Below are 16,313 nucleotides of genomic sequence, written 5' to 3' on the forward strand. Positions count from 1 at the left end.
CCCGCATCATCTTCGTCGTGGCGGTCTTCGCCGGGTCATTCGTGACCAAATAGAGAAAGGGGAGCACAGATTATTTCTGACAAATATATACAAACTAAATGTTCTGGTGGAATGAAAATGGAGATTTCGGAGTGTATAGAATAGGTGATGATCCGTTTGGTTTTTGGGATTTTTAATCTTTGACTCTAAACCAAAATCGTAACGAAAACCCATCGACCTAATAACTCTCCCAGTTTTTTCAATTCAAAAAAGTTCTAGAATCTCTAATGGACTACTCTTTCCTTTGAGTAGTGCCATTTCCAACACCACTTAAACCTTTCGACTTCAGAAAGTATCAGTCATAAATCTGAGTGGCTTCTGAGAGAGAGAGACGAGCCCACACACGCATTACTTTAATTAGGTACCCCAATGGGAACCTTTCTCCCCTACTCAATACTCCAAAATCGCACCCAAAACCCATTAAGAGAGCAACTTTTTTGTGCCTTGTCGTTCTTCATTTCTTTGGAGTCTTTTTGAAAAATTCTCTCTCGATGAGAGTCTCCTCGAGTTTCTTGGGGCACCGCCTCGGGGGACCCAGGGACAAAACTGAATATGAATTCAGAGACGAAAACGGGTGGAATAGAAAGAGGAGTGTGTGGACTTTTTTCTTTTTACTTAAAATTTGTGAGATGGGAATAGGGTTGCACTCAATTTATTACATTTTTGCATTTTAAAGACAGAAAAAGGAAGAGGTAGAATGAAACATTCATCTTCAAGCACGTTATCCATGAGGGGCGAAGAAGATCTAAATGAAAAAAATGGGAAAGGGTAAACTTTTTTGAGACGAAGAGGGATTTCAATGGGTCGAGACGTCATTTTGGGCATTTTTGGACTGGGAATGACATCAGATGTCTAGTTACGACATATTCGAAAACAGAGAGTTATTTGGAACGTTATCGCAAAAACTATAGATTACGGTAGTCGGGATAGGGAGCTTCCTACCCCCGTTCCAGGAATGTGTAACTGATATATTATATTCCCGAAATTACATAATGGAAAAAACATAATTATATATTTCAGGATCTCCACCATCCCAATTCATTCCTGACTGTCTCTCATCCAAAACATGTAGTCCAAATGCCACTGCTTTCAATTTAACAGAAAAAGACCAAGTCGATTACCTACCAAAAAACATTGCTCGAGATGCTCTTCGTCATCTCTCGCCGGATTTTCACCATTCTCCTTCGAGGTGAGGTTTTGGGAATGATGGACGTGATGGGCTGAAAATAGAGTTTTTAGAAGCACATAGTATCAAACGTTCACTTACTTTTTCCTTGCATTTCCTTTTCTTGAACTGTGCAACTGAGCCAGTAACGCCTTCTCCTCTTCCATTTCAATTCTCATATGTTGTCCGAGAGTCAATCGTTTCATATCAGCTCGCTCTTCCTCTTCACGAGCTTTTTCTTCTTTCCAACGACGTTGAAGTTCATCGTCGTCGATATTCACAGTCTTCAACGCCGGCTTGTTCGCCTTTCCACGTACCATCAGAGTGACACGAGATTGTTTTTGACGTCCAGAAGCTGCCATGTTGGATGACGATGGTTGATCATCATCATCGTCGTCGTCGTTGTATTCAGGAGAGCGGGCAGCTACAACTTTCGTGTCTTCGGCTGAAATGTTCTCATTAGTTCTTTTTGGAACACCCTCTCTTTTCTGTTACCCACGCAGAACACTTTTTAACCTCAATATTTCATTCTTTGCAATTGTCTGTGCTCATTCAAAATGCAACCTTTTTGCCCATTTCCTTCTTCCACTCACATACAAAATCATCACTCAAAAACCCAATTTGTAAGTGTATGTCTCTCTTTTATGTATCTGTGCTTTCCATGCGTCCGGGAAATTCGAATCTGCATATCTCAACACTCCTTCTTTTCGAATTTCTCATGGATTCTGGAGTGTAGAGGAATCAGAAGACGTTGTATGGGGAGGAGGGCAACTTTTTAAAGAAAAGAGAGAGAGAGAGGGCATTTGTCGTTTCGTTTTTCCTCATCTTTTTTCGGGTCTTCTTGACAACCCAAAGAAGTCGCGAACGAAATTCAATAAACGTCTTCTTCTCTTTTCGTCGTTGCCGTCGTCGGCTTCTGTGTTGAGAAGTAAGAGAAATAGAAGAGTCAACTTGTGTTGTTGTCCGGGTCGGTCTCGGTCAGCCTATTGTGCGCCTTCTTGTCGACTCCTTTTTTTCTTCCGTACTCACAATTTTTGAGAGTAAAAAAAGAGAAAGGTGTGGATGTCTGAATGTTTGCAACGGGGGGACCTAGACAACAATTGAATGGAACACCAATCAGGTTATAGCGTTGTTGTTGACAATAAGAGAACAATCTCTGATCCCGTAGCCTAATTGTCAGGTATCCGAATTAAATCACTGCACCCGTTGAGGGATGACCTCTAGAAGCTTGCAAATCTGATGTTTGCATGGAGATGACCCTCGACCTTTTCGAAATCTCATAACCTTTGGAAAACACCTATTTCTTTCGAATAAACAGTGAACCGCACTCTTATGCATCTTGCCGATGTGTGTTACTACACATGTTTCCTGTCTTGAAGGAGAAAAAGAGGACACTTTGTGTCGAAAGAAACAATGTGTCAAGGTGGCGGAAGAATGAGGAAAAATGATTGAAATTCGAGACGAACATGATGTTGATGATGATGCTGATAGTTGATGAGATGTCCTAATGACAAGACAAGCGGCGACAAATGAGTGCACTCGGAAGCATAAGAAACAAATATAAGGGTCTAGAATAATAAGAGAAAATTTGGATTCAAGATCGAAGATTTCGGAAAACTGTAGATATTCGGAGATAGCCTATTAGATAGCTTTCAAGATATTTTCCAACAGTGTAACTCCTGCCATCAATCTGACACAGTGCTCCAATTCTTTGTTTTTCCAACCAATATAAGAAAAATGCTTTAGATGATGAAAAATGGATAGAAAACGCTTGTTCCGGGGTCACCTTCTCGAGACATTGTCGACGTCGCCGTTATTCCACCCAAATCCGATTGTTGTTGTTTTTGTTTTCCCGGTTGCCACTGTTTTTTCTTCGGGAGCAGCAGCATACGTTCTGAACACAACCACCAAAATCAATCAAGCCGTCTCTCTTTTCCCTTATTCTATGTGCTCCGTGGCGTTAATCAAATTCGTCTTAGTCGTTGCAATGTGTGTGTGTGCTGGTGAGAACAGATCTTTTTGTCATACCAAAAACCTGTCCGACAGGGACCACTGATTCTCCGGAAAATTAGGAATTCCGCAGACAATATTTGAAACTGAATCTCTCCTTCCATTCAGGGAATAGAGTGGTTTCGAATTATAAATTGCATTGAAAATTCAAAAAATTCTCACAAGCAATATAGTTCTCAAATTGACAATATGAGAAGAGCAAAGGTGTGAAGAAGACGAAATTCGAGATGTTCTTCTTCTTCTTTAGAGAAGAGGGGACCACACCTATAAGTGTGCCAATGATATTCGAGAAGGTGCGTGTAGAAAGAAAAGAAAGATCCGTTGGAAGTGAGAAACCGAGGTGAGACGAAAGTGAGGGAGAGGAGAAAAAAGTTACGAATTTTTGATGATCTCTGGAAGGGGTTGAGAATAATGTCTAGATCTGCATGGAAGGGAACAGCTAAATGCTGGGAAATAATGATTGCTGAGAATCCAGAATAACTTACCAAACTTAATGTTCCTGGAGAATCGATTCTTGGCAGCAGCTGGAAGAGTCACATCGTATTGAGAAGAGACTACTGGCGCCTTCAACTATTCAAGAGTTAGGTCTGAATTATTTTTCTAAACATACCACCGATTGTCTGAATCCTTCTCCCATCATTCGATCGAGTTCTCTTTGGAAGTCTTCGTCCTCCTCTTTCGTCACCGCATTATTCATTGAGAATGTTCTTTTACGGTCCTCTTCTGAATCCTCATCCTCTAGTTCAGAATCTCTGAAAAAATTCAATAATTAACTACTTTTTTTTCAGAAATCACTCCAAAATTCTTTCCGCCGCTTCAACAACAACACATCAGATTGATTCAACAACCAAAAACAATTTTAATTTTTGAAAAGCAATGATTTAAAATTAAAAAAAAGAATTTACCACTTTTCGTAATTTTCTGTGATATGTTAACTTTATGTATTTTTGTAGCCAATGAATGTATTCTCCAAATTTTTTTGAAAATTCTTCAGATACGAACCTATTCTCATCGTCTTCGTCTTCATCGTCCTCTTCGATCACATTCAAATCTTTCTGTCCCATCACATCTCCATCTTCCAGATCACTGTGCTCTCCAACGATGTCTTTCAACTGGAAAAAAAGAAAAATGCGGTGTTTGAAAAGATTTTTGAATTTCTATTACCTCTCCCTTGAACTTCTTCTCAATCTTGGCCACAGCATCCTGTGCTTCTTTCAGATTTTTCGGCCATCGAAGAGAATTCGCTTTCTTTTTGCGGAACTGACGGCACATTTCAGTGTAGGCGATCTCTACTTCGTATGGGAAACTGAAAAAAAAATAATTGTTGAGTTCCCTGTTCATATTTGACGCTACATACCTTGTCTGTACATCAGGCATGACCCCGTTCTCTGTCGCTTCTGGATTCGAAAGCTGCTCCAGTGCTTCTTGATCCCAAGCATCTTTCTTCGTATAATAGTAACGATGGAAGTATGACAAGAAGAATCTCATTTTCAGGCGAGCTTGCCCTTTTGAGAAGAATTCTCTGACTATTTCCAGAACAGCGCACACCATTCTGATACGGTGGAGATCTTTCCAAGAGTTTTCAGGTTCCGGATAGGAAATCAGTTGGTAGAGAATCTAGAAATTACAACTAAATTATGAGTAAAAGCAAAAATTGGACAAACCTTCAATATCAAATCCTCATCACAAAGCTCAAAACTGTACAGCTCTGCAAGATAGACAGCAGCTGAGTGTGCCCATTGGTTGAGGATTCCCGGATTCTCCAGAGAAATTCTGAAAAAGTTGAAAAATTATAAATGTGTTGTTTCAATTTCTAAATATAAACCTGATCGTTTCTATAGTCGAATCAATGACCGCCATTCCAATCCACTGAAGATGTGGAAGATTACAGAGTCCAGCAATAGCTGATGCCACGTGTTGGAGGTTTTCGATAGGAAGAAGCCACGTGGAGGAGAGGTAACGAATTGCGTAGTCTGAGATTTCTGGATCACTCCAATCAAGTCTACGAATACATTTTAAGAAGATGTCCACGTTGGATTCATTGATATCCAGAACTATATGACGAATGAATCGTTTCATAGGAGTGTCCTCTTCGTCTAATTTCAAACGAAGGCGTTCTTCTTTCGAATCTTCTGGTGGAAGGCAAGTGAAGTACGCATTATCAATGAGCATTGCTTGTCTCTGATCTTTCATTCTATCTCGTTTTGCCTTCACAACCTCTAACAATCTCTTCATTTTCGCGTGTGATTCAGTGTGTCTGTACAAATAGAGACCTCCGGATTCCATGAAAGTTGCAGTCATTTCAACAGAATGTCCACGTAGATCATATACAAGTTGTCTCAAACAACTGAGTCCCTCGGCACGAGAAACAACTCCAAATTTCATGAGTTCTGCTATCATCATCACACAAACCATTTTTGATTCAACTTTGATCGCAACGGCTGCCGATGATTGTTTCTGTTGTAAGAAGCCACGGAATTTCTCGAGAAGATGGGTCACAATTTCCGTTGTTAGATCAGGCATCACGTTCTCAAGTGTAGCAATGAGACGAGCATAGAATGGAACGACATCGATTCTAGTCGGTGGAGGGTCAATCATTAGTTTGACAAGTCGTTTACGGCAACCCTTGTTGTTCAAGTTCGACACAAAGTACTCGGCAGCTTTATCAGTTGAATACTTGCTGACGAGATGATCCAGATCGAGAACGAACTTTTGCCATTTGTTAACACCTCGCTCTTCAGATGAATCAGCGGCTTCTTTCAGTAACATCTGAAGATGAGTATCTTCTGGAGTCGTCTCTTTCTCAGAATCCATTCTTGGCATTGAAGTTCTCTTCGCATCGACTGCTCCTGCTTCATTGATATTTTCCACATCAATATCTTCGATTCTTTCAGCCATTTTCGCTTTACTAAGAGTTCGTTGTTCAGAATCTTTGTAGAGATCTTTCGGAACCATCTGACGAAGATCGATGAGATCTTCATAGAACGCTTTCGTTTCCTCGTCATTCCACAACTTGATTGCACCTTCCGCGAGTCGTCTTCCCATTTCCAAATTGGCTGCTTCGTCTTCCTCGTCATCACTTGCTTCTTCCTTCAGCGGTTTCATCTCGATTCCGACAGCACACCCCAGCTCTAGCGCCTGAAAGCAATCTGTTTTTTTCATTAACTTTTGATAAATTCACCATTTTTCGCAGAGTATCCAGCTCTGCTTGCAGCTCATTGAACTTAGTTTTTTCCTCATCAGCAGCGTCTCCTCGACTTCTTTCTTGACGTTTGACTCGCTTCATCGCTTTGTTTCGCGCTGAGCAAACCTTTTCAGTTTTCGAATAAAGAGATTCATAGTATGATTTGAAGAGCTCGCGAATCGTTTTCTTTTGATCATTGGAAAGTGCAGATGAGGTCGGGAGTTCGTCTGCAATAAATTTTCAAAAACGAAACATATTTGTTGTTTTACCTTCTTTGACACTAATGGTTTCCGCATCGTCTCCCATCGGAATCGGCACAATATTTGCTACTTGATAACCGACAGCACGTGAAACTGTAGCCAACAATCCATAGTTAACAAATTCGACTTTATCAGTTTGAATGAGGTAACTGAGAACAGCTCCGAGTACTTGAAGACCTTCCCGTTCATTGAAAACTCCGCAGAGACAAAGTTCAGCGAGAAAGCTGAATAACATCGATCATCAAGATATCAATTCACAATAACTTACATGATATCTACTCTCAACTTAGCTACATTCGTTATTTTGTCACTCTTTTTGACGGGTAGAACCTTCTTGAATTCACCGGCCATTTGTTCACTGAAGTTTGGATATTTCGCTGATACGGCGAGGCATAATTCTGTGACTTTTGGAATGTCTGACAGTTTCAGTTTGGTTTCAATTATTCCCTGTAAACTGAGACTATGAGAAAAGATTACTGTCGAAATTTCTACTCACAGATGCCATTTCTTCAACAAACTTGCTTAAATTCAACTTTGAAAGTTCTTCGATGAGCTGTGGAACCGTGGCAGCACTCAATAATTTCACTTTCTTCATAAAACTTGTCGTCTTTTTCAAAGTGGAATCTAAACTACGCAACTCTTTTTCATTATCGAGAACATTTTCTCGAATTTCAATCATTTTCAGACGAGATTTCTCTTGAAATTCGATTCTCTTTTTCAGTTCCTCCAGCCATGATTTCTCCACTGTGTGATTCATCTGTAACAAAAAAAACGGTCAGTAGCATTCCCAACCAAAAGAAAGAAATAAACTATGCATTTCTCAACATTTCTGGGTTTAGTAAGAACGAACACAATTTCTACAACATAATATTATTTTTCCTAACCAAAGAAAGAAGCAGATCGGTGTATATTAACAGAATGGGCTGAAGCCAAGAGGATTTAGAACATTGAGAAGAAAAAACAAATATAAAGTTGCAAGGTCGTATAGAGTGAAAGTGGGCGAAAGATCAATGATTTGATGATATTTTGATTGTTGGAAAAGAACAGAGGTAAAATTGTATTTCTGAAAGAATAAATGCCGTCAGGGAGCTTTCTGAGGACTTGCAGAGAATGAGGACAATAAATTAACCGAGACCTCAATGAGAAATGAAAACAAATAAAAACGGACACTTAAAGTTCTGAACAAGAGGCTATTAAATTATAGAAAGCATAGTTGCTAGGTGTATCGTATACAGGAAAGAACAGGGATTTCGGGCAGGAAACATCGAGGTAATAAGTTAAAAGAGAACAAAATGAAAATTAAGCTTGAGCATTATTAATATCCTCCTCTACGATCGCCAGCTCCGGCTCCAGATCCCCAACCTCCATAAGCAGGCTGTTGCTGTTGTGCCCATGCGGACTGTGTGTCTCTCGATTCTCTTTGCCGATCATACGACGCTCCGATAGACGCCCCATAAACAGAATTACCAGGAGATCCATAAGCGGAATGAGCGGAATGAGCTGAATAAGCAGGTTGCGCTGCAGTAGTTCCATATCCAGAGTATGTATCCCATGTACCACTGTATCCTGCAGTAGCAGTGCTCTGTTCATAAGTTGCAGCACTTGATGCTCCATAACTTCCCCACGGATCTGGAGCTCTTCCATGTGCAGGTGCGGGAGCTCTAGCTGGAGCTCCACGTGGAGGTGCTGGTTCCCTATCGTATGCTCTTGGAGCTCGTGGACCGTATGGATCTCTTGGCTCTCTGTATGAAGGTGGCATCGCTTGTGGCCCAGCTCGGTATCCGGTTTCACGTGGAGCTGACCGTTTTCCTCCATTTAGCACTGGATCCAGAGCTGGTTCTGCCAACATGTTTGGTCCGCTTGTTTCCTTCCAAAGAAGTCGACGCATTGGTCCTGGTGCACCACGAGTATCGAACAGCTCGACATATCTGAAAAGGAATGGTTCAAGAAACTAGAGCTGATGAATATATATTTTCGCCAACCTTCTTCCCATCCGCTGATTGTTTTTGCTCAAACCAGCCTGCAAATCATTGTAACTGTCGAACTCAGCAATCGCATCTCCGGATGGTCGTCCTGTATCGTTTATACCAAGTTTAATAGAATGGCAGCGTAGAGGTGAGAAGAAAGCTTCAATTGCGTAATGATCAGCATCGTAAGGCAGACCGCGCATATAAATCTGTGAAACAAAACATAACGATTATTTACTCAAAAGCCAAACGCTTACTCTCAATGGCTCGTCACTGGCACCTCCTTTTCCGTAATCGCTTCCATATCCTCCTTGATCGTATGAACTGTATCCTCCATAGTCTTGGCGACCGTATGCTCCTTGACTGTATTCATCATAACCGCCCGAATATCCGCCAGACCCATATCCGCCGCTTCCACCTCTTGCCTGACCGTATCCGGAATCCGATCTATCCAGAGACATTAACGGGCGAATTCCGGTACGTTCGTACGAACCAGCAGATGCTAAAATTGTTTGTGAAATATTTAAAATCAGGAAAATTTAAATTACTTGCACCTTTTCCACGCAGAAACATTGGAGAGGATGTGTTCAAAATCTCTTTTATTTTTTTGGATTTCGAGCGCGAAAGCTGATCGTTGCGAGACCCTCAGCTTTTGGGGGGAGTTCAAATAATGTATTTCAAAACTTTGCAGCTTTCAAAAAGTGCTGATTGTTTCGTGATTTCTGAATATATGAGCGAAGAAGTAGAAAATTGGCTTTTTTTTTTAAAGATTTTGAACACTTCTTCACAACACTTCGCAGGCTTAAGTTGCTACAAAAACAAAAAAAATTCTTACATCCTCCTCCTTTGGCACGATTCAACTCAACCATGCTTGACATGAATACTTCGATATATCTGTAAAATAAACGTTTTATTTTCATAACATTATGATGAAACATTCTCCAACTACCACGAGCAGCAATGATGCGACGCCATTACCAACGATACCCACCTCGTTCCCATGTGCCTGTTATTGTATTCCATTGCTGCCTCGGCTGCTGCTTGCGTTGCAAATCGAACAAACGCCTCCCCAGATGGTCGCGATCTCGGCCCACCCGTCCCGCCGATAACAATTTCTGCCGGTAGTGGTTCTAGCCCTGCATGACCCATAGTAAATACTAATGATTTAGAAAGGGGGAGTTATTTGGAACCCAAAAATATCAACCTTCAGCAGGTGAAATTGTGAAAAAAACTCTGATATTATATACTCACCATCGAAAAACTGATTAATATCTTCTTCTTTGCACGACCATGGAATTCCACGTAGACGAACAACATGATTCTCTTCGCCGTTTCCATCTGGATCAGGACGAAACTCAAACTCACCTTCAACATCAGTGACTGAGAAAACTAAAATGTTTAAGTTGTTTTCTTGTTGTCCAATTAAAAACTCACTCTCAATATATCGATTACTCATTTCTTTTCTATCATTCTCCATAGCTTTTCCAGCATCATCTTGAGTTTTGAACTCGACATATGCTTCTCCATTTGGACGACCTGTGGTGCAAACAAATTTCACTCGTTTGACTCCCAAGCCCGAGAAAAATTCTTGTATATCTTTTTCAGTCGCATTGAAGGGAAGACCACGAAGTCGAACGTATTGCCCTTTTAGTGGAGGTCCGGAAGAAATTTTGTTTGGAACTGGAGAAGAATGGTTCGTTTCAACAATTTCAGATGTCTCTTGTTGTGCTTCTTCTTTCACGGGAACTGCCTCTTCTTCTGTAACAATAACAATATTTTAATACTTGTAATGCAAGAAATTTACCTTTCTTTTCAGCCTCAACTTTAACTTCCGCGCCTTCTACATTCAAAGAAATTGTGGCAGCTTGCGGTGCTTCCGCCGATGGTTGTGTTGTTTCTTCCGACATATTGAAGAAACCTGTAAAAATTCAATAAATATCGATTTTTGGAGAAAATAAATTATTTCAGTGTCTAGAAAATAGATTAATTAATCGTAAATAAATTGTTCAAATAGAAAATAAATAGTAAAACAGTGTTCATTTATGGAAATTACCGATTTTTCGTGAGAAAATTTTATTTGAAAAATATCTGCTCGCATTGGAGCGCGTTTGCATCTCTTACACCAAACACCCGATTCGACGACATATTGCGGACTTTGTCTCCAACATTTTTTGCTGAAAAGAAAAGGAAAACTAGACAATCAATCATGTTGTGATGTTAACCTGATAAATCGCCGACAACTTCGTTGTATAAAAGAAAGCAAAGACCTAGAAGCAAATACAAACTGATAGGACAGTAACATGGGAGAAACGAGAGAAAACTGCGTATCCGTTTGTTTTTTGTTAGGTTTTCCATCACGGAGTGTTGATTAGGATCGGATAACTAGCATAGGCGTATCGGATGTTTAGAAAACTGTTGAAAAACTGAACAATATAAAAGGGAAGATGGGAAACAACGAAATCGACGGCTTTAGCAATGGAGGTTGAGACTCGTGTCAAAGCGTATAGATTCGTGGCTTATGCCGCTGTTACTTTCAGTGTTGTTGCAGTTCTTTCGGTGAGTTTTCATCTAGAAATCTATCAAAATTAAATTGATTTTTCTCTAGGTCTGCATCACACTTCCAATGGTCTACAACTACGTGTCTCACGTGAAAAAGTCCATTCATCACGAGATCCGCTATTGTAAGGGATCAGCCAAGGACATTCTCACCGAAGTTTCTTCGATCCGCTCGAACCGTACCGCCCGTCAAGCGTCCTATGGAGATTCTGGTGCTGCTGGATCCTCTGCTGGTGCCTCTGGAGGATCATGCTCCGGGTGTTGCCTTCCAGGACCAGCTGGCCCAGTTGGTAATCCTGGTAAACCAGGACGCCCAGGAAAGCCAGGAGTAGCTGGACTTCCTGGAAACCCAGGACGTCCACCACAGGCTCCATGTGAACCAATCACTCCACCACCATGTAAGCCATGCCCACAAGGACCACCCGGAACTCAAGGACCACCAGGACCACCAGGAGATGCTGGACTCGATGGACAACCAGGAGGACCAGGACAAGATGGACAACCAGGACAACCGGGACCAAAGGGTCCACCAGGAGTCAACGGGCAACCAGGAGCACCAGGACAAGATGGAAATCCAGGACAAGATGCACCATCGGAGCCATTGATTCCAGGAGAGCCAGGAGCACCAGGAGAGCCAGGACCACAAGGACCACCAGGACAAGCTGGAACTCCAGGACAGAATGGACAACCAGGACAACCTGGACCAAAGGGACCACCAGGACAACCAGGTCAACCAGGATCTGATGGAAACCCAGGATCAGCAGGACAAGCTGGAGAAGCAGGAAGTGCTGGAGAGAAGGGAATCTGTCCAAAGTACTGCGCTATCGATGGAGGAATTTTCTTCGAGGACGGAACCCGAAGATAAAAAATTGATAATAAGCGAACTGTGTTTGTATATCTGTTCTTTTGAAACTGTGAAACTAGAAATTCTTTTTGCGAATGGATTTGTAATGAAGCGAAACGTTGTACAGTGAGAGTTTACTAGTGTTGTCAAAGTAATTTTAATAATAAATAATATTTATCGACAGAGAGACAAAAGAAGAAGAAACTGCACATACAATTAAACTAACTTCAAGTTGGAAATTCTCGAAAAAGGGACAAATTTGAAAGGCTCCTAGCGGTGATATACCGCGAAAATGAAACAAAAAATGGAGGCGAGCGATATGGAAGTTTTCCGGAAAAAAGAAGAGAAAAAACTCAGAAAATCTATTACACAAATTTGTATCGTTGATTGGGAAAAGTGGGTCAAACCGAGAGAAGTGGAGTGGAATTTGAAAAATTCAAATTAGTAGAAACAAAAGAATTCTGAAAACCCGCACGTGGCATGAGAGAAAAAGAGGGAAAGAGATATTTTTAAAAAAAATTGGAAAAGGAGAAAAATGAAAAAGATTACAGTTGGGAGACACATATTTTGTCGCTACTTCGATGATCATTCTGATTATGTTCCACGTCTTCATTTTTTGGTAGTTCACATATCTGAAATTGACTTAAATGAAATAATTCTTTTGGACATGAAAAGTTTCGTACCTGATTAAGATTCTGATTGAACGTGACTCGCGTCTCTCGATCCAGTTCATCCATCTCTTCGTTTTCTTTCGAGACACAGCACCTGAAAATTCAAATCCGTTCCAATATTTGTTAACAGAAAAACTTACAATCTCCGTTTGCGTTTTGTCTTCCCTCTCAATGAAGCCGTTTCACTGGGCGGCGGTGTATTTCGACCACCTTCAAATAACACTTCTGATTCCACAAATTCTCGTTCCGTCGCTTTTTCTAGACATTGGAGGAGATGATGATGTTGGATTTCGAAGATGTCTTCGTCACGGAGGGCATCGAATGAGAGTTGACCTGGAAGGCTTGGAGCTTTATTTTTTCTGTTTCACTAACTCATAAAGAGGATACAATTCTCTAGCAACTCAATTAGTTTCCTGTACTATTAAGAAGAGTCTTACCCTGTTCAAACGCCTGCATCCTAGCTTCATGAGCCTTCTTCTTATTGAACAAAGCTTGTCCTGAAGCGTTCTTTACGATTCGAATGCGAGCAAGACGGGCTTTCTGGAAATGAATAATTATAAATAGGTAGATTAATCTCCTTCTCAGTAATCCCTCACCTTCTGAGCTCTTCTCTTATCAGCTCTTTGATTCTGATGGTAGATTCGAGAGAAGTTGCTGACGATGACAGGAACGGGCAGGGCAATGACTAACACTCCGGATAATGAACATATTCCTCCCACTATTTTACCCATTATCGTTGAAGGGACCATGTCTCCGTAACCAAGAGTTGTCAGCTGGAAAAAGATATGACCGTTTCGGAAGTTTTCGGAAAAATTGAATTTGTAATGTTTCATCATTACCTTCTAGTTTTTTTTGAAATGATCTAGCATTAATCAGTGATTTTCATCAAACTGCAGAAACTCTACAAAAAAGGACTCACCGTGACAATTGTGTACCAGAAAGCAGATGGAATTGATGTGAATCGTGTTGATTCGACCTTCTTCTCTGCATAATACATGATTGTTGCAAATATGATGATAGCCATTGCGAGAGAGAAAACAAGGAATCCAAGTTCACTTGCACACGATTTAAGAGTGTAACCCAGAATTCGAAGACCTTGAGAGTGACGAGAGAACTTGAATATTCGGAATACTCGCTGAAAATAAATTTGATTGAATCTTACAGTTTCAGCAACTAATCAAGTATTTTTTGTTTTAGTAGGTAATTCTTTGATCGCAGAAACTTACAAAAACTCTCAAAGTGACGAATAATCCGGAGACGTCCTTATTATCGGTGAGTCCTAAACTGACGTAGTACGGCATAATGGCAATCACATCAATCACACTCATTATTGATCTGAAATTAACCTGTTGAATATGGTCACAATGAAATAATACTTGATCCCATTACTTCTACAAGTTATTGAAACCGTAAAACATCGAAAAAAACAAACCTCATAAATTTACATCGATCGGGCGCCGCAAACAACCGTAAAAAGTATTCAATCGTAAAAATAATAACACACGCTGTGTCCATCACAAAGAATTGTTCTTCATAGGCTTCTCCACAAGTTACTGCCATATTGTCCTGATACCAGCATGGAATTGTTTCAACTATATTACAAAGAACTGAGACTGCAATGAAGAATCCAGTGACATAATAGAATACAAGAGCTATCGAGGAGGTATGTGGATTCTCGAATGCAGCCCACATCTTCTGTTGAAGTGATTGTTTCGCCGTATTCGCTTCAGCTGTTTCCACTCTTTCCTCCATTAACCTTTCTTGATTTTCTCGTTTTTTATCTTTATAGTCTTCGTAGCAACAGTCGGATATGAGGTCTGGCATGATGCCAAAAAAACTCAGCTCTTCGTCATAGGCAACTAGGCATTCGTGGCGGGGGTACTGTAATTTTGGAAAAATTTCGGTTGGGAGATTAAAAATATTTCTAAACTTTTTAGAATCGAAGGAAAATTTCGGTTTCAGAATACTCATTAATGTTTTCCTCAGACTTCAAAATTAATCCAAACGTTCTATTACCAGAAAAATAGATTCAATTTATCAAAAGGTTCAGTAAAAAACCATGTCACTTCAGTTTAAAGAAGAAAAACTCACATGTAACTTTCCAGTTCTGTAGAAAGTGAGAATATGTCTAAAGATATCTGGATCTCGATCGAAAAAGTATTCTCCCGTGTCTTCGTCGTAGAAAAACTCTTTCTCGTTTGATCCGAGAAGGGTCTCTGGAAACTTCTCCAGCGTGTTCTTCCACGTTTCAAACCGTCGTCCGGATATATTAATCGCCAGTTTCTCATCAGATACATGGTCGACGGCGAGGTCTTTGGCCTGAAAATATTAGTTGTAAGAAATAATTTTACTGATTCGAAATCATAATATAGCCGGGTTTACTTCACAAATAGTGCTTTTCATCCAGCTTTGTCAGCAATTCTCATAAGAATTTCCGGAATTCCCCGCCTATACAAAAATGTTCATAGAATCTAGAAGAGGATCTAATCTCTCATTGCATATGACACTGGTATCATATTTCACTTCTTCTTTCTCTTCATCGACCACCTAACGAGCACACGTGCATGAACGAGCAAAACAAGAGAAAGAAGTCACCTTTCTGATGTATGAACATTCTACATTCCTAATTATGAGAACACGGTTTTCTGAACTCTTTCCTACCTGAATAGCAACTGGGGCCTGTGGCATGGGCTGTCTCGAGATGGGAACCCATCCGATTGCGGCGGCTCTCGCGAACGGCAGCCACGCCGCCACCGAAGCCATTCTGAAGAAGGAGGAGACGACGGATTATGATAGTTTGTGTTTCTTCTATTCAGGAGGAGTATTATGGATCTCTCTTGGTGTAGTTCTGAAAAATTAATCAATATTTGGGTAAGGATGGAAATAAGAAAATGAAATGAGGATAAAGAAATTAACAAAATAATATATTCTCATATAATCTGATCAAACTTATAGTAATATAGAAACAGATAAGAGTTTTGAAGAGTAAAGATCGCTTCATCAACACTTGGGATACCGTTTCTACAGGTAGTTGAATCTATTACTATTTGTTTCTGAGTTTGATAGCTCCACAAGTCTCTCGAAACTTTGAAAAGAAAGAACATTTCCGAACGAACTTTCCTACCTTTGAGAACTACTATAAAACTAGGTTCAAGGTTTGTAAAGTGCACTTTTTGGAACAAGAAACAAGAAACGTTTTTTCCAAGAAAGAGTACTTTTAAAACATCGGTTCCTCGAGTTTCCAACTTTAAACTTTCCCTCTCCTGCAACAAAAAAAACAAAGGTTTTCGTGCAGGCATACACCAATTTCGATGGTTTCTTTGGCGCGGACCCCTTCTCGGCGGGTGACGACGTGGTAGCTCAAATTACCCGTAAACGACGACGACGACGTCGGTCGAGAAGCAAGAAGCCGTGGGACAAAAGGGGATGTGTAAAGGGGAAAAAAGAAAAAAGGAAAGGGAAGAAGTGTTACATTTCCAATTTCACACTTTTCCTCTTCTTCTTCAATTTTATCCAATTTTGTGTAAAGAGCCCCCTGAAGGCTCGCGGGCTCCTTGAGTCAAAGGAAGAGAAGAAGAAAACGATAGACAAAATTGGATAGCAAAAAGTCGTCGTTT

The 16,313-nt window shown here is 40.5% G+C and overlaps 3 protein-coding genes across 3 annotated transcripts; 1 reads left to right on the forward strand and 2 right to left on the reverse strand.

The window, feature by feature from the left end:
* Window positions 1-7,973: 7,973 nt before the first annotated feature.
* On the reverse strand, window positions 7,974-10,532 carry GCK72_013684 (uncharacterized protein; the record flags this gene model as incomplete). Its single annotated transcript, XM_053729940.1, has 8 exons — window positions 7,974-8,586; window positions 8,641-8,834; window positions 8,883-9,127; window positions 9,461-9,519; window positions 9,617-9,761; window positions 9,877-10,014; window positions 10,060-10,383; window positions 10,430-10,532. 8 exons carry the CDS (start codon window positions 10,530-10,532, stop codon window positions 7,974-7,976), a joined length of 1,821 nt encoding a protein of 606 aa, XP_053584712.1.
* Window positions 10,533-11,100: 568 nt separating this feature from the next.
* On the forward strand, window positions 11,101-12,046 carry GCK72_013685 (uncharacterized protein; the record flags this gene model as incomplete). The annotated part of the gene is made up of 2 exons (XM_003089422.2): window positions 11,101-11,181; window positions 11,231-12,046. The coding sequence occupies 2 exons, from the start codon at window positions 11,101-11,103 to the stop codon at window positions 12,044-12,046; spliced, it is 897 nt and encodes a 298-aa protein (XP_003089470.2).
* Window positions 11,380-15,459, reverse strand: GCK72_013686 (uncharacterized protein; the record flags this gene model as incomplete). Its single annotated transcript, XM_003100862.2, has 12 exons — window positions 11,380-11,522; window positions 11,619-11,879; window positions 12,603-12,657; window positions 12,709-12,790; window positions 12,837-13,029; window positions 13,134-13,236; window positions 13,293-13,469; window positions 13,616-13,831; window positions 13,923-14,031; window positions 14,129-14,577; window positions 14,788-15,015; window positions 15,358-15,459. 12 exons carry the CDS (start codon window positions 15,457-15,459, stop codon window positions 11,380-11,382), a joined length of 2,118 nt encoding a protein of 705 aa, XP_003100910.2.
* Between the last annotated feature and the right edge of the window lie 854 nt (window positions 15,460-16,313).

This window comes from Caenorhabditis remanei, chromosome IV (assembly GCF_010183535.1).
Source record: "Caenorhabditis remanei strain PX506 chromosome IV, whole genome shotgun sequence".
NCBI lineage: Eukaryota > Metazoa > Nematoda > Chromadorea > Rhabditida > Rhabditidae > Caenorhabditis > Caenorhabditis remanei.